Raw genomic sequence first — 23,087 nt, forward strand, 5'->3', positions numbered from 1 at the left:
GATTCTAGACCCTTATGCTGAGGCAAGATTTTCACAGTATTTAATAAGCATTTTTGTTTCTGTTCCATTATGTTTGAAAAACCTTAAGTTTGAAATTAGTATTAAATTTACTATAGAATATTATCTATTAACATGAATGCAGAGTAGCATTTCCACTTACTAATGTTAAAAATTTTCATCTGTAGTAAATTTTTTAATTAAGAAATTTTTATTCATTTTATATACCAATCACTCTCTTCCCACCTCTTGTCCCCTCAGCTTCCCCTCCCAAACCACTCCTCTTTCCCTCCTCCAACAAGGCGTGGCCTCCCGTGGCGGGTGTCAGCAGGGCCTGGCACGTTCAGCTGAGGCAGGTCCGGGCCCCTCCCCCTGCATCAAGGCTGTGCAAGGTGTCTTGCCCTAGGTAATGGGCTCCAAAAAGCCATCTCATGCACCAGGGATGGATCCTGATCCTACTGCCAGGGGGCCCCTTAAGCAGATCAAGCTACACAACAGTCTTGGTTTTGCAGAGGGCCTAGTCCAGTCCCATAGAGGTTCCAGAGCTATGAATTCCCACCAGTTTGGTTTGATTGTCTCTGTATGTTTCCCCATCATGATCTTGTTGCCCTTGCTCATAGAATCCCTCTTCCCTCTGTTTGACCGGACTCTTGGAGCTTGGTCTAGTGCTTGGCTGTGAATCTCTGCATCTGCTTCCATCAGTTACTGGAGGAAGGCTCTAGGATGAATGACAGTTGGGGTAATCACCAATCTGATTACTGGGGTAAGCCAGCTCAGGCTCCCTCTCCACTATTGCTAGTAGTCTAAGCTGGAGTCTTCCTTGTGGATTCCTGAACTTCCCTAGCACCAGGTTTCTCTGTTCCCATGGTGTCTCCCTCTATCATGGCATTTCTCTCATTGCTCTCCCACTTCACCCCTGTTCTAGCTCAGCCATCCCGTTCCCTTGTGTTCTCATCCCCCACCCCCTACCCTCCATTGCCCCCACCCCCAGTTTACACTCTTGGAGATCTCATCTATTCCCCCTTCCCAGGGTGATCCATGTGTCCCTCTTAGGGTCCTCCTTGTTAGCTAGCTTCTCCGGAGCTGTGAGTTGTAGTCTGGTTATCTTTTGCTTTATATCTAGTACCCACTTACGAGTGGGTATGTACCATGTTTGTCCTTCTGAGTCTGGGTTACCTCACTTAGGATGATATTTTCTAGTTCCATCCATTTGCCTGCAAATTTCACAGTGTCATTGTTTTTTACTGCTAAGTAGTACTCCATTGTGTACACATCTTTGATGTGGATCCAAACTTGCATTCCTAAAAGAAACACTTCTTAGTTATGCTATTATTCCTACAATGTGGTACTGAATTCTATTTAATTATATGTTATATAATATTTTCAATCTTGTACTTATAAATAGCTAACATTTATTCCTCTTGTCTTTGCTGCCTTTGTTATATTTTGGTAAGACCTCAATTCCACCTCACTTATATGCAGCCAGCCATTTGTGCCATATGTAATGAGTTATAATTCCCTAAATGAACTGGTGATTAATAGCTTTCTATTGTTTCTAGCTTCAGGGCTCACTAGCTTTGTATAGGCTGGTCCCTCTGATGCACTTCCCTTTTCTTCTAGTTTTAAACTCATGCAGGGATGCTCATTGTTGATCATTGATCATTTCAAAGAAGTCAAACTGTTTATTTTTCCCTTGCTGTTTCCTCAACACTGTTCTCACCTCTCTGCTTCAGTACTGGTCCAAGGGCATCCTTCTTGTAACTGTAGTTTGATCTTTCAAGAATTTGGGTTCCCATTGCTATATCATCAAGTATGACCATAATACTGCCTGCCACACAGTATGTGCTTAGGAATCACTAGTTGGTCACTGAGCAACTAAAGAAAACTCATACGTAGGATGACTTCACCCAACTGCATGACTTTCTGAGGTACTGCAAACAGCTGTAGTATCACAGATAAATTGGCCAGTTCTCTTAGTTGAGTGTTTCTTTAAAATGACCTGCCTGCCTGTGCTCCTATGCAGCACCCCCAAACATGAATTTGAATGACTTCATCTTTTGTATATCTTCCTGTGGCATTATGGCAGAGTGTTTTACTTGACACAATGACTGCCAAAATGGTGGGTATAGGGCCATTCTTTCATGATTTTTTTAAATTAAAAAAAATATATATATATATATATAGTTGATGTTTACTGAACACCTTCTATGTGTTCATAGTTGAGCTACTGGGGCAGATTCTTCATGGTGTTTGTGTTATGGTCGGAGAAGGTGGCCAACAGTGAGCTAATGTGAAACCACATACATTGATGTCTAATTTTGGAAAGGTTGATGAAGTAGGAGTGAAGGAATTTCTTTAGGTACCAGTGACCAAGGACAGAACATCAGAGGGGCCACACTGGCTTAAGAGTTGAGAATAGAGTGACCCCTCTGTTAACGTAGGGAATTTCTCAGGAAAGACAGCAGTGAGCTTTGGATTTTTAGGGGAGTGCTAGAAGGCCAGGCTAGCTGGAAAGGGGTAACTCGGGATGGCTCAAGAGACGAGAAGCTAAGGAGCAGGGCCTACTCATCTCGTCTGGTGGCTGCAGACCATGTGAGAGATTTATAAGTCATATTTTAAATGTGATGAATATTTTGGAATGTCTCAATTACAGAGGTGTCATAAATTGTTTGGTATATGTCAAAGGACATCTGACTGCTGTGGGGGAACAGAGACATTTTCTTGTGCTCCTCAGCATTATTGTAACAAGTCTTTGCCCCAAACTGGCTGCTTTGCTCTGAGAAAGGAGCAGGATGAAGTCTGTGCTGAGGACAGACATGTGAGACATTACAGCCCCTCTCATTCTGCCTCTTTCTTCCTTTTCCTTCTCCTCATCCCCAGGGTGGGACTTTCAACCATCCTTTATACGAACTATTTGCTTTTCTTACTGTCTTACATGCTTTGTTCTCACACCAACCTCACAGCATCATCAACTAACTCAATATAGTCTATTCACATTGTTAGGTTTTTTTACATGTCTGGAAAGAGATGTTTTCTTTGTAAGCTCACTCCTAGTTTCTTTAAAAAGAACAAACAGATGCACTGCATCCTATGATTGACTGAACAACATCATTTTGAGCCATTATCAAGCAGTAGGCATCCCACAGGTACTTGCATAGGTAGCAATGAAACAAAGCAACCTTTAAATTGATTCAGCAAAAACACTTAGCTACTATTTCACGGCAGAGAAAACAATAATAAATCTTAAGAAAGATCCATCCCATGACATCATGAGAAATAAAACTACTGTAAACTCATTGGTTGCTGTCAGCACTTATTTTTATGGTTCTTATATGATTGTTTATAGAAAGAATGAGAACTGGTTTCTGCTTCGCGCTGAAGTTGAAACCACATCAGTAGTGGAGCTCTGGTCTGCCTGCTGTCACGGTACTAACTTCCTGTTGCAAAGAATGACATTGTGTTTCCAGAGCACTAAGGAAGAAACAAGCTTGACCCAACCCTTCACCCCTCTATGACTGTTGAATGTTTTACCTGGGGGCACTGAGCAGGCTTCTGCTATCACTCAGCAGCCAATGGTTACAATCTTTGCTTGACTCTGTTTTCAGAGTCCAGTGGTATCACACTGGTAGATCAAAACTTGCCACACTGAGTATTTGTAGTATTCAAATTGATGTGCTAAAAATTGGAGGTTTGTGTCTTTGTCTATACTCAAGAGTCTGATACTAAACATATCCCAGGACATCTGCCTGGGTCTCCTGCCAGACCCTGGGCATGTTTAAATATAGCTTACCCTCTCTGCTTCTCCTCCTGAGATCAGCTCCTCCTCTACATACTTGTGCTCTATGGGCAGACGGCAAGCAGTCTCAAATCCCCAGAGACCCTGCTCCAACATGGGACCCACCGCTTATAGCCTCCACATAGACTTTCATCTTGTGACTTTTAGTCTCAGAACTGGGGCTCGCTGCTCAGACACATCTTCTCCCACTCACAGCCTCTCCTTGAGTCTTTAGCTGATTAATCTCCATGTCATGTCCCATCTCTCCTCCCATCTGCCTTTGTGTCCTGGGGTTCTAGCTCATGATCCCCCATGTATCATCCATATCCTTAGCTCAGCCTGCAAAGAGGACCCCATTGCCTGTCATCAGCCACCTTTCTACCCATCTCCCATGTCTTGCTTTCCTTCCTTTTCTGTTGCTCACAAATAGGACTTGAGGATGGAAACAAAGGTCCATACTACATACTGGTTTGAGGGAGAATGCTTCTTTTCTTCTTGTCTGGGCAATCCTTATTCTTTCTTTTAGCGTGACACTTAGCAGACTTTTCTTCCTTGAAATCTTCCTAAGTTTTCCTACTCTCTGACATTATTCCAGAATAGTCTATGATTTTCCTAAACTCCCACGGAAATGTACTTTTATGATATGCATAATCTTTGTCCTTTTTATAAAACAGTTTATTGGCACATTGCTATTAGCTAGGATTAGGAGCCCTAATGTGTTCACCTTTGCCCTTTCCGGGAGGTGAACACAATGCTCTTACTCAATAGACTTGTTGGAAGAATAAATAACAGGGAAGAAAGTTTCTACTTAGGTGAGGCATCTCTTAGCTGCAAGATGTGAAGGAAAGTAAAGTATAGGAATTAAAAAAAAAAAAAAGAATACTTCTGGATGTTATCCTGAAAGTTTTGCTTCTAAGTGGAACATTTTTATTTTATGTCATGTATTTGAGGAAGATGTCATATGGAATCTGCACTAGAATAGGATAATTCTATAAAGTAACATAAGGTGGAATCGGAACAAATGGGTGGGAGCGACAGAACACATTTTCTTTTAAAATATGAAAATATAAGGCGACTTCCTGAGAGCTGGATGTGGTAATTGTCTATCACGGGAATGAGATTCCTAAAAAGACACTGAGCTCGTGTCTCAGACAGATGAGCAGAGGGTGGCCATCTGTCGGGAGGGTTGTAGAAGGACTGCTGCAGGGGGCCCTTGTCCTGTAGGGTCTGTTTAGACTCTGATTCTGTTATGCGCCATCCAGCCTGTGGCGGGTTCTGAGCACTTACCATCCTGAACCAAGGTGTGTTGCCACGATCAGTATGGTTAAGACCTCCATTCTTTAGAAGAAAAAATAAGAAAACAGAGGAAGAAAACCTCTATAAAGCCAATCCCAATCTTACCTGAAAACTGCTTCTAAATTTCAGTTCTTCTGTTTTGAGGAAAAAACTAGACCGTCACAAATGTCAGAGCCTAAAACTAAGGACTAGAGGACCCGCTATGTTGTTATTTTCCCACATGGGTTAGGGGCTTCACTGACCTTCACTTGACTAAAACTCTAGCTCAGTTGTACTTCAATTTGTCTTCTTTGGGTTCCCACGCAGGAGGAGGGAAGTCATGAGAGGGATGCTGTCGCTCTCTAAGGTATCACTCAGTCCTTCCTCAGCTGGAGACGTCTGTAACTCTCATTCACTTCTGCTCTCTCTGCTGGAAATTTGCACTGGGATTTTGTTCTTCCCTCTTCCACTATTGACCTAGATGTTGGTCTCAGCTGTCGCACTGTGCTCTGCATAGGAATTATGTTCTTTCTTCTTCTTTCTTCTTCTTCTTCTTCTTCTTCTTCTTCTTCTTCTTCTTCTTCTTCTTCTTCTTCTTCTTCTTCTTCTTCTTCTTCTTTGTCTTCTTCTTTGTCTTCTTCTTGTCTTCTTCTTCTTCTTCTTCTTCTTCTTCTTCTTCTTCTTCTTCTTCTTCTCCTTCTTCCACTTCTTCTTCTTCTTCTTCTTCTTCTTCTTCTTCTTCTTCTTCTTCTTCTTCTTCTTCTTCTTCTCCTCCTCCTCCTCCTCTCCTCCTCCTCCTCCTCCTCCTCCTCCTCCTCCTCTTCCTCCTCCTCCTCCTCCTCCTCCTCCTCCTCCTCCTCCTCCTCCCTCCTTCTTCTTCTTCTTCTTCTCTCTCTCTCTCTCTCTCTCTCTCTCTCTCTCTCTCTCTCTCTCTCTCTCTCTCTCGACATTAGCCACTAGCGGACCAGCAGGACAAGTTTTCCCCTGTATGACTTTCCCCCTTCCTCCTCTGTCCTCATGGCCATTGCTCAGCAGTTGCCCAGTTTCCTTACCTCTTTAGCACCAACATGTTTTCTTGCACTTCTCTTCTCCTTGATCCCAGTTATTAAAAGAGGGCTGTGAAGAACAGCAAGGCGTCCATGGCTTCCTGAGCTGCATTCACTGTGCCTGGGAGTTTTCTTTCAAGGCATCTCCATTTTCTCTCTTACACGGCTAGCCACCTGAAGGAAGGGTTTTTATGTTGTACCTCACCTATTTTCCACTTTTGACACACTCCATGATGTTTTATCTTGTCCCTATCACTACCATGAAACTGTCTCTGCAAAAGCCACGCCCGGCCAGCTGGGTGCCTTGTCCGGATTTGAGATGTCATTCTCTGGGGCGTCAGTTGTGATGACTTCATTTTCATCTTTCCCTTACCACTTTACCTTCTGGTTCTCACTGCCCTCTCAGTAGACACTTTGCCTGCTTTGAGTTGTGACTAATGTATTCAGGAAATAGGTTGTGAACATCCTCTCTGGACCAGGCACTGCACGGGGCTTAGAGAAATTGGGAAGCAAGGCTTGTCTGACCTGGGGCTCAAGTGAGACCTGCCACATAAGGGCACAGTCGCAGATATGATAAGATCCATGCAGGAGTGTCAGGAGAAGTCCTGGGGGGCACCTCCTCTGGTAGGGGTATTCCAGAAGCCTTCTCTGAGAAATCTAGTGGGCCACTGCTGAAGATAGGACACATTCTATCCAGGGGCAGTAGAAGAAAAATCTAGGAATAGTGTGTGCTATCGAAAGCAGTAACGGGAGTCCTGAACTAGGCTTTGAATGCATTTTGCCACTTATTAGCAGTGAAATATGAAAAACAGCAAATTGTCTTGGGGCAAGAGTCATAGGGACTTTCAGGTCTCTCCTAGCTGCTTCTGGAAATAGGTCTTTCTACCTTTTTACTTTTCTGGGGCCTATTAAGAGGCTGGCCCTTGGGACAATGGGTTGTGATGTCTGTAATTTGCCTTTGGAGCCTCTGGTGGCAGAATTCCTTCACTGTGAATTGAGAATGACCAATTCAGCCCTGTGGATTGGGTGGGGATAGGCCCTGGGATGGGCAACCCCCTTTAGATCCAGCTGACTGACTATCCTTGAGCAGCCATGGCTGTCCAAAGCACAGGTTGTGAAAGGCCTTTCCTTGTGCCATGAATGGATGTGAATACTGGTTTATTTTGGAGCTGAAAGACACAGAAGTCTTGATGAAAGGCCCCCAACATCTGAAAAAGCTCATCCCAGCACCACATCCTCTGCAACAGCCTCCACTGCTGCCCTTTTATTAAGGCACACGGTGGAGGAATTGTGCCTATGCAGCTTGTGAGGCTTGGCAGCCAGCCATTGCCTAATGTGAGAAAGGCCTATGAAGCAGAGGTGGGTGGCAGCTACTGCATGTGGCTGGGGTGTGGCCTGGGATACTGCGTGCTTCCTGTCTCTCTCCTCTGTGACTCCCCCCGGCCTTGAGCACACCCCCACTGCTGCCAGACCTATGAGACCTCTGCTGTGATTCAAGAGGCCAACCTCACGAAGCCCCAGGGAGTAGGGCAGAGAAACAGCATCCTGGACCCACAGAAAAGGTGGTATCATGTCTTGTCTTGCCTGCCCTTTACTCTGAGATTCAGCTGGGGCAATGGCAGGTGATTTCCACCTTGTCCCTCACCTACACCTCTCTAGTAATATCTATGGAGCTTCTCTCTTTTTTTGTTAGAGATTAGCAGCTGGGGATGATGTATCTTGTTACATACTTTTCTGTGGAACTCAAAGTAAGTGATTGCACAAGGAGGGATGACAATGTTCCCAAGAGCACACAACTGAGTCGGTAGGTCTGTCTGTCATCCATCCATCCATCCATCCATCCATCCATCCATCCATCTGTCCGTCCATACATCCCTCACCCCAAATATGGTCACCAATCTGACTTACAGCCTCATCAGCAAAACTTGTGTGTTACTGAAGTTTGTATGGATTCATGTTGGGTACATACCCAGAAATAAGGCTGATAGAGCATTAGGCATGTAAATGTCTTTACTTTCTTTGTTGTGTGGAAGCAGGTTGTGCTTTTAAGTATGTGGTTGAAAATAGCAGACATTTATTTTCTTTGTTTCCTTGGGTCCTACTTGGGTCTCCTCTCTTCCCTCTCCTGTATATTTTGAGATAATTGCAGATCCACGTGCAATTGAAAGAGAAATACAAAGACTAGTGTGCCTTCTTGCCCCACCTCTCACAAAGGTAGCACCTTTATTTTAATATTTATTTCATGTTTAATTTATGCTAAAGTAATAGGTTTCTCTGACATTGAAAATTTGTGTGTGTGTGTGTGTGTGTGTGTGTGTGTGTGTGTGTGTGTGTGTGTGTGCCTTGTGCAGGTGCATGTTAGTGTTCAGGTGATTGTGGTACACATTAAGGCCAAAGAACAACCTTACTTATCATTCTCAGGAACACCATCCACCCCTTATTGGCCTGGAGCCCACTAATTAGGCTAGACTAACTGGCCATCAAGCCCCAGGGATCCTCCCATCTCTGCTTCCTCAGCACTGAGATTACAAGCATTTGCTACCATGCTGATAGTTTTATGTGAGTTCTGGGGACTGGACGCAGGCCGTTTTGCTAGTAAGGCAAGTTCATTACTGACAGAGCCACTTCCCCAACCCCTCCTTATGGAATTTCCATACGTATCTGCTTTGGTTGATTCTGCTCCGCCCCCATTTCCCTGCCTGCATCCTCCTACCTTCAGTGTTTCCTTTCCATGTTCATGTTACACGTGCTCTGTTATACCATCCAAGCTGCTTCCCCCCTCACTTGTCCCCTTTCTAGTCTCATGGTCATGTGACTGCCCTTCCTCTAGCTCCCACAGATACATGACCATACAATGCAGAAACTAACATCTACATCTGCTGCCTTTCCAAGAGGTGGTGTTTTCTCCTCCTCCCGGAGACCGAGAAGGCACTTGCTTTCAAATGTTTGTCCGGCACTTTCTGGAGTCCAAGAGCAAGCACACCCGTATGCTTTGGGCCCAGGACCTTACCTGTCTCCTAGCCCTGTCTCTCTCACCACTCTGCCAGAAGGTCTGGGGTGAGATGAGAGAACCTGTAAGTTGACCCCCAAGGACAACTGATGCAGTGACTCACCTATATAATGAAGCCTCAGCAAAAGCCTGAAGGGTCAGGCTCAGAGTGCTTCCAGATTGCTAGGTATGAGGAGCTCTTGGGAGGCAGCCCAGTAGGAGGGCATGAAAGCTGTGCACCCCTCCCTGGAAGGGGCCCTACTGGATATGGCAAGATCTCCGTGTCCCCTTCTTCCCCCAGTATTTTGGGCTCCGATCTCTTTCCTTTGGCTGTCCATCAGGATACTTCTAATAGCTATGATAATAGTTAGGGCCAGAACTGAATTATAGTAGAGGACAGAGCTGAGAACCGTAGGTGGAGAAAAATTCCCCACATAGTGGCCAGGCGTGTCATGCTAAGTCCGTGGGGTAGCATGGCCACTTTGGCTTTCCTTCCTTTTACAATGGAAGATGTTTCTCTTAGGTTGGGCAGGTTGTACTTCAGGATTTTTGTTGTCTTTTTTTCAAGCAAAAGTGCATAAAACTCAATTCAATGCCTTAGCAAAATGAGATTGTTTAGGAGATAGAGTTTAGGCTTCTTCCACTTGTACAAGGACATACTGCACTTGCCCTGACCTCTGGAGGCGTGTGCCTCAGAGATTCCCAGCTCCCAGGCTTCTTGGCAGGTGCCAGGAGCAAACACTTAGATTACAGGGCTTTAGTCAACTGGCCCTACAATTGTTTTATGGTGAGAGTGACGGTGATGGATTGAACATGAATTTAAGAGAAAGGTGATTTATTTTCTGCCAGACAGCCTTTTTTTTTTTTTTTTTTTTTTTTTTTTTTTTTGTGGTCCTTTATCATTCACCCTCCAGAAAAAGTCAGACTTCTGATTTAGAAGCAAATGTTGGAATGAAAATTTACTGTTACCAGGTACTCTAACTTCTGGCCACTAGAGGGGGATAGTGACCAGGTTTCCCTCTGGCTGGTTCGTGAGACCCTCCTTTAACAGATCTGCCAAGAGCCAATGAGACATGGAGAGTTAGTATTTCTAGAGGGGTGACATTATAGCAAATGTCCTTAATCACGGTCAGTTTCCTACTGGTACAGCTGTTTCTCATACTTGAGCAGGGACAGTCATCTTCTAAGAGGTATTTCTTTCTTTTAAAATATTCCCTTGACACTTGCATACATACATACATACATACATAATTCATGCCCTTTTACCCTCTGACATCCCCTCCATTTCCTCCTGAACTCTACTCTTCCCCAGTGGCTACACCATTTAAGAAAATGATGCCCCATTTTCAGTCCATACATAGCTAAGGGGCTATGCCTCACCATATAGGTTATACCAGGTGAAGCTTTCGAGTGCCAATATGACACCTCAAGTGGAAAGTTCCGCAAATTCCACACCTCGCTGCATGGCATAGGTCTCACTTAAAAAACGAATGTACTAAGGGGAATATAAAGCCACTATAGATATGTATGTAGGGTTTATGTAAAACAAAATTAATTTGGGTTTTAGACTTGGCTTTCATGTCAGAAATGTCTAGTTATGTTTAAATGAATATTTCAAAATCATCTGGAAAAATCTGAAATCCCTAATGCTTCTTGTACCAAGAATGTTGGACTAGGGTTTCTGATCTGGGCATCTTTGAAGTTGTAGCCTAAGTATGGGGTAAATGGAATGTTGTGCCAGCATCAACTATAGGACCAGAGTCTTGATAGGCACATGTGGTATGACATATGACCTTATGAGGAGGGGACACCTTTAGGCGTGATGGCTGTTAAAATCATAACTCTGATGGACAAATCCACATCCACGTATAAAAATAGAAAGTGCTGTGTAGGGGAGGAAGCTATCCAAAGGGAAGAGTGGACAAGAAGGTAATGAGAGGGGAAAGAGAGACACATGTCACGTATTTTCATGTGCAGAATTGGGTTGTGGAATGAGGCAAGGTGTATGCGCATGAGCAAAGTACAATGATACACATCTATGAAAGTTTTCTGAAGAAACCTACTGTTTCATATGCTTACACAAATTAGTTATAAAAAGTTTTTAGAAAGACTGGGAGGCACTGTCACCTTTAAAAATAAGTTTCTGTAATCACAGAAACCTACATTAGCCCACAAAAATAACACCTTCCATGCAGATCAGATAATAATGGCCACTGCGGGTTTCTTATGCTCTGCTAGCTTTTGCTATGCGGGCAATGCCCTTTATCTCTCAGCCAATGATATAATGATTAAAAAATCAATTTGTGTGAAGTGTATTAGTGCATGCCCCATATTTCCATCACACAATGGACAGCAGCAGGAGGATTGAGAGTTCTACAGCAAGCTGGGTTACATAGTGAGACTCTGTCTCACAATGTAGAAAATAAACCAGGATTTCTCAGTATTCATAGTCTAAAGGAGGTTTTAAAAAAGCTCTTTGTGTGCATAATAGTGTAACAAGCATAAGAATCAGGTGGTTACTGAAGGGCTTGTTGGACTCTAGTCCAGATGGCTTGGTAAGGCTTCTTTTCTTACCTTCCTTGTTACATCTTCATCCTTTTCAAAGCAAGAATGGGGCAGGTTTCAGGGAAGGAAGGACCTTGAAGGCAGGAAGGTAACTACACAAGCCTGAACAAGAACCCCCAAGAAGCAATGGAAGGCTCATTGCGGCCTGGCACACAGTGGCTCATCCTGGGCTGCTCCAGGAGGCAGACCTGATCCCTAGAGAACTGGATCCCTAGAAGAAAGAAATGTCATAGCCAGATGGTGTGCCAGACTGTCCCTCTAGGCCACACAACTGTCTGGTCAGTCGTGTGTGTGTGTGTGTGTGTGTGTGTGTGTGTGTGTGTGTGTGTGTGTGTTGGGAGGTTGACCCAGTGGCTATCCAATCCAGAATGTGATGATTTGCATACTCTACCCCGTGCCTCTTTTTCTTGGAATTTCCTTGTCCTTGTTCTGTAACCAAATTCTACAGACGCTTAAGGTCCATCTCATGTATCTTACAACAGGAAGGCCTTCTGGAAGCCCGGGCCACACCCCGCAGAATTTGTCCACAGCTTCCCAATTGCACTGGCTTTCTGCCATAACCGACTTTATTTGATTTAGAGTTTTATGTTTAGTCTCTGCTCTCTCTCTCTCTCTCTCTCTCTCTCTCTCTGCCTTAGTCTATGTGTCTTGCTTTCTGCCTTCGATAAGCACAGGCTCCATGAGTTCATTCCTTTTACATAGGAGTCAGCCAAAGGTCTAACTGAGGGTAGGGTGGAGGAGAGAAGGGGTGAGGCTGGACCAGAGACCAGTTTTGTGTGTGTAACAAGAAGAGCTGAGTAGACTCCTGCCCCAGCACTCCGTGGCTCTGCTCACACCCTACAGAGAAGCCCAGCCTTGCAGTGCTGCCCAAGCAATCTCAGAAGTTCCGATATTCTGACCAGTACTTGAGCCACAGTGGACAAATGCCAAAATGGTGCCAAGCTGTATCTGGCCCAGAGAGGATCTGGAAGGAAATAGAAATGTCCTCCTGCTTTGGTTCTGCAAGCTTTCCTGCCCTTTCATTAACAACCTAACTAAGCAACTCGCACCTCGGCCCACGTCATCAAATCTGGTAACCTCGATTTTCATATTACAGTGCTGTTTCCCTCTTGATCATTGGATGGCTAAGGAAAAATGTGTTTAAATGTCTGTGTAGCTTCGAGGAGGATATTTACAGCTGCTACCTGGATGAGGTTTTGTTGTCGTTGTTGTTGCTGCTGTTGCTGTTTTTTATGCTTTATGTGATATGGATACATCACCTCACCTTTGTTACCAAATCTAGATGCTTCTTTGAAACGTGGTTTAGAGCAATGAAGCAGACTTTTAGGGTTCAAGTGCAGGTGAAGCTTGTGTCTCCTGGTGATAGACCCACTTGGCAGGGCTGTCTCCCATCACTTCTCTTGGGCCTCTCCTCATTTCCCAGGGACCAACCAGCCTCAGCTAGTTAGATGGGCTTCTGAGAACTTTGCAGACATGAGTAACTAGAGCAGTCATGGCCACATTCAGGTCTCTCATTCTCCTCCTGCTGCTACCTTAGTCTAGTCGTTAGTCTCAGGAAAGATGATCTGTAGGTCCACAGACACAGACCAGCCCAAGTCCCTCCCTGGTGGTGGAGGAGAAAGTGCTCCTCTGTGGCTGGCCACTGTCTCTGCTGACTTGAGTGCTGTTCTGGAAGCAGAGCAAAGATTCCCAGAGGTTAACCCTTCTCCCCTTTTATCACGTTGTCTGGAAGCAGAGGCACTCACCACCATGCATCACAAGTGGCCCTTATTACCAGCAAAGGCAGAGGGAAAGGGGCTTGGTTTTGCCGTTGCTAGGAAGCATAGCCATGTTTATTTTAGCAGTACTAGAAGCTTTTTAATAACACAAAAAGCTATAGGTTATTCTTACTATAATGAACATGTGCTTTTCTGGAAATACATTAAAGCAGGCTTAGTTCATCAAGTCCTGTTTTCTAACAGTCATTAAATTAAGAAAAAAAATCATCTAGGAGATAGGGCTGGGTTGTAAGAAGCTCCAAATAAAAAGAAAAACAGAAAGGATTCCCACAGAAGCAGCTTATTTGGGGGTCTTGTGTAGCCATGGTCTGTGAGTCAAGTGCTGAACCCTGTGAGCCCCATCCCCTATGTGTAGCCATGGTCAGTGAGGCATGTGGTTGTGAGTTGTACAAGGTAGTCACACCTCTTTCATCTGTGCTTTATGCTTTTCTGGATACTTACCAAAGCTACATGTTCAAAATATTGCCTGGATCTAGAAGAACTAGACACATTCCTCATCTGCAAGAGAAAAGAAAGTTATATAAGTCCAAACACCACAGGTGCCATGAGGTGCTCAGGAGAGTGTGGCCATCCTTTCTTGGGCTAGTCAGGGAGAACATGTGAGGAATTTGAACTGAGCTTGGAAGAACTGAATCATCAAACAAATAAACAAACGAACGAAGCAGACTAGCAAGGTAGGAAGGCGGCCAGGGTTGATGAGACGTTCTCTGTGATGTGGTGAATGTAAATGAGCAGTAGATTGAGCTCTAGGTTTCTAGGGATCTTGATTTGATGCCAAGAAATGTGAACTTTCCTTTTTATTGTTTTAAAGAGAGGATCCCACTATATAGCCCAGGCTGGCCTTGAATTGGTGTCTGTTCTGATTCTGCTCTCCAATCATTAGGATGAGCGCCCTTTTGGTGTACCAGTTAGAAGGCGGGGGTGACCTTGATTCTAATCCTTCCATGATTACAAGGGTGACTTCTGTTCTAATGGAGCTGAGTTCTGGATAGTACCACTCAAAGAACCTTCTATGTTTATGAAAAGGTTCTGAATTGTCCAATATAGTGGTCACCAACCAAGTGTGTCTAAAACGACTACACAAATGGACTGAAACTTTCTTTCTCTATGATTTTCTATTTAGACAGCCTTTGAGCTCTGCTGAGGGAGTGGTGGTGGTGGTGGTTTCCCTGCCAAGAAATTGGGATGAATTTGACTTCAGAGAGGGATCTGATGTCAGATATTGGACCTGGTGTTGATAATGAGCTGAAATATTAAGACATGTTTTCAAGGAGACTGTGAACTACTCTCTCTCTCTCTCTCTCTCTCTCTCTCTCACACACACACACACACACACACACACACACACACACACACACACACACACAAGATATCTGTGCTGATATGCTGTGACTCTTGGTGCTCTCTTGCCGTTTTGCTAGGCTGATTGTCTGTGTGAACCTTACACACAGAGCCTGCAGGAACATACCAGGAGCCAAGTGGATGAATCAGAAAAATCTACTTCTACATACACACTGCAAACAATGGGTGTATGGGTGGAAAGTACACTGTAAAGAGAATGCTTGAGGCCCAATTCCTTTGTTGTTTTTATTTATATCATACATATAATATGTATGTAAATGTGCATATATGTATATGTTAGTGTAGAAGATAGTTTATTGCAGAGTAAAAAGGGGCATTCTTGGGGAGTGAGACTAGACAGTGGCCAAAGGGACCATCATGCTGATCCACATTCAAAGCAGACTACTTTCCTGAGGTGTTTTTTTTATGAAGTTGATTGACAGGCCCATTTGAATTGAGTCTTACAGGGAAGCCTTTGTTCTTTAAGAAAACTTCCAGCTAGATAACATTCTTATAAGATTCATATGGTTATCTGTTAGTAAACTTCTGGACCAGAGATATGACTCAGTTCTCATTATTTTAACTACCACTTCAAGTCCTACAGTTGCAGTCTTGGAATTTTACAAGTTGTTAACTATGAAAGAGGGTCTAGCCCTAATGACTTTGAATCCTTCTAATATCAAACTCATTATCTAACCATCCCCTTAAGAATTGAAACTCAGAATAATTTAGGGGTTGGGAATCAAGTTAATCTAACTACTTCTGGTTGAAATGGGCATAGAAAGGTTTAGGGACTCCACTCTTCACTCTTGGCCTTGGAGGACAATCAAAGAGACAAAAATACATGGTCTCAGACTGCCGAAGGATCTTCTGAAGATGAATAGATTGTACTTGAGAACAGACAAATAAGACAGCAGTTAGATACACAAGGTCTGAAGACTCCAACAGCCACTACTGAGATTGTGATGAATGTAACCACTTCATCATAAAAATCTGAAGCTCCAATTCTAGAGCTGCTTGCTAGAAGGGATGGTGGTGTTGACATGGCTTGAATTTTACTTTGTAGCCAGGCCATAAGAAAATACCCATTTAGCAACTTGCTTTGACTGGATTAATATACTACTGTAATCAATTCCTAGCATCTCCTTTAAGAAGAGCTGACCACCATGGAAGTCAGGAAGTTCTGGAAGAGAGGAGGAGTTCACTTGACCCAAAGTTACCCTTTCTACTGTTTTGAGCCTATACAAAGAACTAGTTTCCATTTCTAATATAGGAAGTCAGAGACCAATAAGCACACAAATGTCCCTGAGCTTGTCCCTGAGACAAGTAAGGCATGACTTTTAGAGACGATGAGCAAACAGTAAAACTCTTATTCGTCTGCCCCTTTGAACAGGTTTTAAGGTCTCTTGGGTATTGAGCTTCCCAAGGGTCTGTGGGAGATACTTCATCTGGAAGACTTGCTTCCCAAGATTTCAATTGGGACTGATGAATCCAGCTGGCAGTTTCGGGACCCTGATCATTGCATCTTCATGATTAACCTAAGGCTCCATCTCATTGATGATTATGTTTGAGTTAGAAGCCAACTGGCACTGGGGGTTTCCTCATTCCAGGAACAACATCTGGGATTCTGGTCTGGAGGGCTTTTAATCTCAGAGCAGTGAACTTCCAGGACCCTGTCTTGTCACACCAAGGGCAAGGGGCCATATGAGGGTGCCTAGTCTCTGGTCGGTTTCTCCTCTTCTTTTTTGGTGACAGACACATTTATTTTTTAGTCTATTTCCTGTGGGAGAGAAGCCAGAAGGGGATCTTAAATCTCCCTATAAAAATTCAGAAGTTCTATAAGAATTTATTTTCTCCTTTTCTAATAGCTCTGGCATCTTTCCCCCATCTCTGTCTTCTATATTCCTGTTGTAATGAAGCCCTTTACAGAGGAAACCCAAAGAGGAGTCAGGTAGTTTTAATATCAGATCCTTTCTGGGGAAGTTCAGTGTAGGCAATCTGTCTCCCCACTGGCACAATGACAGCTGAGTCTCTTGACAAACTCCTCATTTATTAGAACACAATCATGACAAAGGAATGTTGTAAGATCAGAACTATAAAAGCCATAAATTGCAGCAACATTAAAAGTCATTAAAATCTTGCTACTTAAGATATAACATGGTTATATCCACTATATAATATTGATGCCTATCAATTAAAGAAATGATAGCAATATCCCAGAAAGTGTTCATCAGTTCAGCTCCACATGTCATAAACTACATTTTCCTCAAACTGAATTATTAAGTGTGATAAACATGAATGGAACAGTTGAGTAACAGTCATTCCCTCTCCTGAAGTTGATTTGAAGTGCATTTCTAGATGCTTTTAGTTTTCTGGTAATAAACTCCTTTGTAACCAGCAAGAGAATGCATAATTATTCTGTTATCTGTCCTATCTGTCTGGATGTAAAGTTCTTAGTATCAGGAGAGTGGTATGAAGATAGCACAAAGTGAATCTAATCAAAGCCTATCAACAAACAGTTCCAGTATAGACTAGGAATATTTCAGTGGAATTATTTAAAAACTAAGACCAGTAAATGGACACTGAATTTCTTGGCTTGTTTACCCTATCATACAACTCTAGTTCCTAAATTGTGATTTTAAGTATAAATTCATTCTATGCTTCTTTTGATTTTTTTTAGACATGAGATGTATTAATTGTAGAGAGTTAAAAAAATAATGAGAGCTATAATTTTGCCATCCCAAGAGAGCCATTATGAATACTTAGTACTGATATTTTATTTAAAGTATATCTGTTTTAATTTATTTTGTTTCTGTGATTATACAATATTTACTTTTATACTGCTTGTCCCCCTGTTAATCTACCCTGACTATTTCCCATATTTTAATATTTCCTAAATATCACTGTAATAGCTGTAGAGTATTTCACTGGACAGTCACCAAAGTTTGTTTTAATGGGTCCCTTTTACAGGCAAGGTAGGTTATTGCCCTCTTTCTTAGACTCCATTGTTCTGGAAATCCTTATATTGAAGCCTCTGTTTACAAGGATTACTAGTCTTGTAGATATACAATTTCCCAGTTGAAAATAAGAATCTTTATTTGGACCATGCCTTTCCCAAATAACTTCATCATTTCCCAGGTTGATTAGATGTCATTCTGACTGCACCATACCAGTGAGTCTGTGTGTATGCGTGAAAGACCTTTGCACAGGCCACAAACAGGGAGACAAAAGCCTATTATGGATGTAAGGTAGGAACAACAATAGAGGGAGAGCCTGGAGCTGCCAACCACACTGTTTGTAATGTTTGAACGCAAAGTTGATAGGTATGGGGGTTCTGGAACAAACATTGAAACATGAAAGGAAACAAGGTCAACGAGGATGCACAGGCAGACGAGGATGCACAGGCAGACGAGGATGCACAGGCAGACGAGGATGCACAGGCAGACGAGGATGCACAGGCAGACGAGGATGCACAGGCAGCATGGAGTAGCTACTTTAAGAACAAGATTAGTCTGGCTTTTCTTTGGAAATCTGGATACACCATCCAGTGCAAAGATACCACTGTGTGTTCAGCACCTGGATACATTGGCTGGACTATGATTTTGTAGGATTTCTGTAGTGAAGGTGGGTCAAAGTATGAAGAAATGCAGCTTTGGTCACCACAGAAAGGAGAGAGATCCATTTCTCAGGTGTGGCCTTTGTGTCTAAGGCAGCAGTCATCTGAGAAGTGCAAAAGGCTCTTCTTGTTTCTACCCTGGGTCCCTTTGTCTCTGTTACTCCCCGCCTCTCAAGACTGTGTTTGAATGCCGGACCACCCAGGTGCACTGCACTACCATAGACTTTTAAATATAGTTCCTGATCTTTCATTCTTATTCATAACCAGGTGTTATACCAACTAGTACCTAGTGCTAACTGACCTCTCTCTACAACCAGTAGATCACGTGCCTCACAGTGTGTTGACACTGGATGGCCATGGTCCAAATACTTTTCAGGTTCATATGTGTCATTAAAATCTTGATTATTTTTATTCATTCAGCCTTGAAATTGGTTCAGCAAGGAAGGAAATTGCTGAACAAAGACATGAAAAAAGTAAGATAGCTTAATTTTATTTATCTTGGAGTTCCCTTACATAAAAGTCAACTAAAAATTGTTGAATGCTATATTTGCCTATAGAGGTGAGGATTGTCGCATGATATAATAAGGGATCAAGGTCAGGAGGCAGAATTTCATTTGCTCTTTCACTGGTTATAACTGTGAGTGTGGGCACATCTGTTTGAGTAAAATGATCCCTTCATTTATAACACTGGAACTCTACTCAGTAGGCCTTGTTTATTATTCTGTGACAGATAATCTGACAAAGTATTTTGTAATCTGTAATATTCTAACATGATGCAAATTCATTATGTCTGTCTAGTTGAAATGTTTAAGAACTTGTTTGCCTTTAAACACATTTCAGCTTAATTGATATCTTGGTCATTCATTTTCATATTTAAACTTCAATCCTCTTCCCTTCTCAACCTAATTAAGTATTGGAAATGCTGGCTTTTTTTGGAATTCAGTATTCTGCATCCTGAAGATGAGACTGGGATGCAAAACCTTGCAGGAGCAAATGTTAATTGGATATCCCAAAGCCATGGGTTTTCATGCTTTTATCAAATTGCTCGGTGCTCTTGGCTTTGTTATAGTAGAACCAACCATTCTTCTTTTTTTTTTTTTTATAATTTATTTATTCTTATTTTGTGTACATTGGTGTTTTGCCTGCATGTATGTCTGTGTGAAGGTGTCAGGTCTTAGAGTCACAGACAGTTGTGAGCTGCCATGTGGGTGAACCCTGGGCCTCTGGAAGAGCAGTCAGTGTTCTTGACCATCTCTCCAGCCAACCATTCTGTGTCATTACAGTCACAAATGTCAGCATATTGATTATGCCTGTGCTCCAAGAGCTGCCTTGTTAGTAGGGTAGCCTCAAGGTTCAGTGGCTGTTTACAGCCATGGCAATTAAGATTAAGTCAAATCAGCCATATGCCAAGTCTTCAGTGGCCAAATACAGGTAGTGGCTAATTATTTGAACAATAGGAATATTAAAACATTTTTGACATAGCAACAAGTTCTTTGGGGTAGTTCTCTTGAAGAAACAAAACCTGATATCACAGTGTTCAGAGGCATTAAGCACTAAGATTGCCTACAGAATATTTATACTAATTCCTAGGTATCTATTTTCAGGATTATCATTTCAAGTGTCTGATAATTTGATATATTAAAATGTTATTTTCTCTCTTGTGACCAATAGGTCCTGTGTGACAGACATGTGTGAATGTCCAGTCCATAAAAACTGTTATTGTGAGTCATTTCTGGCATACACCCGTGCCTGCCAGAGAGAAGGCATCAAAGTACACTGGGAGCCTCAGCAGAGCTGTGCAGGTAAGAGAGCCCCAGCTGATCCATCTAACAGTAGGTCACTGCATGGCCAAGATAGCAATGGGGTGGAAGTAGGGGGCATGTAGATGCTGATGTGAACAAGCCATATCTGTTCTTGATCATAGGGACATCCCAGCATTGCTCCAACTGGATTGCAACTTGATAAAACACAGGAGCTTCCCATGGGGTGGAGGAGACAGCTCTTAAGACAAATGCTTTGTGACATGCACATTTTAACAATTTAAGGATTTCCACTGTTGCAAAATCCTCCCGACTTCAAGCTAACAGCTGGATATGCTTAGGCCATGGACAGTCACAATTAGCTTAGATCATGTGTGGAATGAAGGAGATTCAGGACCATCACGGTTATACAAGGTCTTCAGGATAAACATGCTCCGTTAAAATAGATTGTTGAATAAACCCCAGGAGAATGTCTCACTCCCTTAGAGAAGACAGATTTCTACAGCAGTGCTTATTAGCGGTTTGTCCTCATTAATTAGATTCATGTAAAATAGAAGCCTCTCTTCATCAAAAAATATTACATGGTGGCTAAGTGCCGGGTGTTGTGCTAGATGCTGTGGGTACTTTGATGATTGTAAGTGATGAGTTTCTTGTCATTGAAGTGCTGCTTTCTTGTGAGAGAAGAAGACAAAAACAATAGCTTACAATAAACACTTATGAATGGTAGTTAAGTGTGAAGAAAGAAACAGACAGTGCAGAGTTGTAGAAAGCAAATGGAAAAAGCATGGGTAGCTACTTGGACAGTGTAAACAGGAAGGCTTTCTTAATAGAGATGATGCTTTCACATGACACTGAGGGACTGAGAGAGTCAGGACAAACAGCCCATGCACAAGAACCAGGTTGAACAGCCACAAAGCAGCAAAGACAGACCAACCAACCAACCAACCCAGGGTTTCTCACACTGGAAAGGAGTCAGTTCTGGCCTGATCCTGATGTTCAAAGGACAGTGGAGCACACATGGGGATGGGTGGAGAGGAGGCTGGAATGTAAAGCTTTCCAGACCTTGGAAAGGAACCTAGCTTTTGTTTTAGGAAAAGTGGAAGCCAGTGGGGATTTAAGAAAGTTTGTTTTACAAAGTTTAGTGCATAGAAATAGAGTGGAGGGGGTCCATAATGAACACAGGTGGCTGAGAAAGGTCTATTGAATAAATGATGGTATAAAATGGATGGTGTCTTGGATTAAGATAGTGGTTATGTCCATCTTGGAGGGAGGGGACTGTTATGGAATTTCATCATATCAAGGTGTGAATATTAGTGATATGTGCATGGAGCATCCTGAAAAGTGTCCAGCTCACAGATGTACAGTCAGTGACAGCCAGTACTGCTACTGAGAGTTGACGGTGACAAGGTGAATATGTGTTATCTAAGCTCAAGTGCTGGGAAACTTTTCTGTATAAGGGGCCAGATTTGCCAAGAATAAAAAAAGCCTGTGGTTTTTGTAAATGTGAGGTAGTCCTAACAGCCTTAGTTCAGATCTTCAGTGAGAAGGCAGATTATAGCACAGCTAGCTTCAGAATGTCTTCATTAGTGGAACATAGGAGAAGCAATCTGGTTCAAAGAAGAGTCAAGATTTCCCTTGACTATGTGTTTGCAGTGTATAGGCATTGTACTCACTTAAAAGAGTAAGTCTCAACCTAGCTAGAATTAGAATCACTGAGAGGTTAAAAGCTATACCAGCAGCCCCATGTACAGATAGCCTACTTCAGTTGGCCTACATACACCTAACAACTTCCTAGGCAGGTGACTTTTACCTACAGCACTAGTGGAAGCTACTGACTTAGTTGTATGCTTTCTTAGGTGGTCTTGTTGCAATAGGATGATGGATATGCTAGTGATTCAGCTCCTAGGTGATATTGATCTTCAGAAAGAGATCATAGCATTTTATCTACCTTTGATATACCTTCAGTTTTGCTCTTAACTTTGAAAATCCAAGTATAACTTTTATATCAGAGTTCCTTTTCCACTCACAGTGCTTCTTTTCATAGGGATGTATTAGTCTGATAAGAGTAACTCACATTATGATTTAGCTGAGACCAATGGGAAGAGATGCAAGTGGCTGAGCTCTAACCTAAGGCTCCTATGCTAGGTCAAATATGAGAGTAATGCTTATTTAGGATTGGATCTTTTTTAACCATTATTACTAATCTCCTTGGCTTTGAGTTCTCCTTCCCTCAAATCTTCCAGAAAAATGAATAAAATAGATGGAGGCAAGCACCTATTCATCCTGGTATAATATCCATTATTATTAGCTGTTGAGTTGCTTTGGTTTGGATCCTATTAGATACAGGGTATATGAGCCCTCTCCTCCTGGCCCAAGGCTGTACTTAGCATCATTCCAATGCATACATTGCATTTGAAGACTACACTTTTCATGTCAGCATATTCATTTTACAGACTGAATTTCTGAAGCTAGAAAAGGAATATGGTCTCAATGTCACTCCCACAGATTTGAGAAGAAAGACCATCAATCCAAATTTTGGCCAAATTAAGCAAAGCAAGCAATAAATGAAAGCAAGAGATCAGCATTAGACATGGATGAGATAAGGGTTTTTATAATTCAGCAGTAGGGGGTTTCCAAATGGGGACTTGGCAGGCAAATAGGCAGGATTACAGAAGCAGAACATAAGCATAACAAGTTGCTCATAATAACCTTCTGAAACAAAGGCAAGCTTTGCAAGGTGGTCATAACAAGGTAGTCATAACAAGGAGGTCATAACAAGGTGGCCATAACAGCAGGTGGCCATAACAACAGGTGGCCATAATAAGCTTTGGAAACAAAGGCATGGTTAAAGTTTCCTGGAACAGGCAGTACAGAACCATTAGAAGTTAAGGTTACTGTTGGGGCATAGCCCAATCCTTGGGAGACAGATTTAATCATAAACAGAA

General features: G+C 42.6%; 1 protein-coding gene across 1 annotated transcript in view; it reads left to right on the forward strand.

Annotated features, from left to right (window-relative positions):
• The window catches only part of Bmper (BMP binding endothelial regulator), a 250,055-nt gene that overhangs the window by 217,519 nt on the left and 9,449 nt on the right, over positions 1-23,087 (forward strand). Inside the window, exon 14 of the mRNA XM_036193923.1 lies at positions 20,054-20,184. Coding sequence (XP_036049816.1) covers positions 20,054-20,184 — 131 coding nt within the window. The remainder of the gene's footprint in view (positions 1-20,053; positions 20,185-23,087) is intronic.

The sequence above is a fragment of the Onychomys torridus genome, chromosome 7 (assembly GCF_903995425.1).
Source record: "Onychomys torridus chromosome 7, mOncTor1.1, whole genome shotgun sequence".
Taxonomy (NCBI): Eukaryota; Metazoa; Chordata; class Mammalia; order Rodentia; family Cricetidae; genus Onychomys; species Onychomys torridus.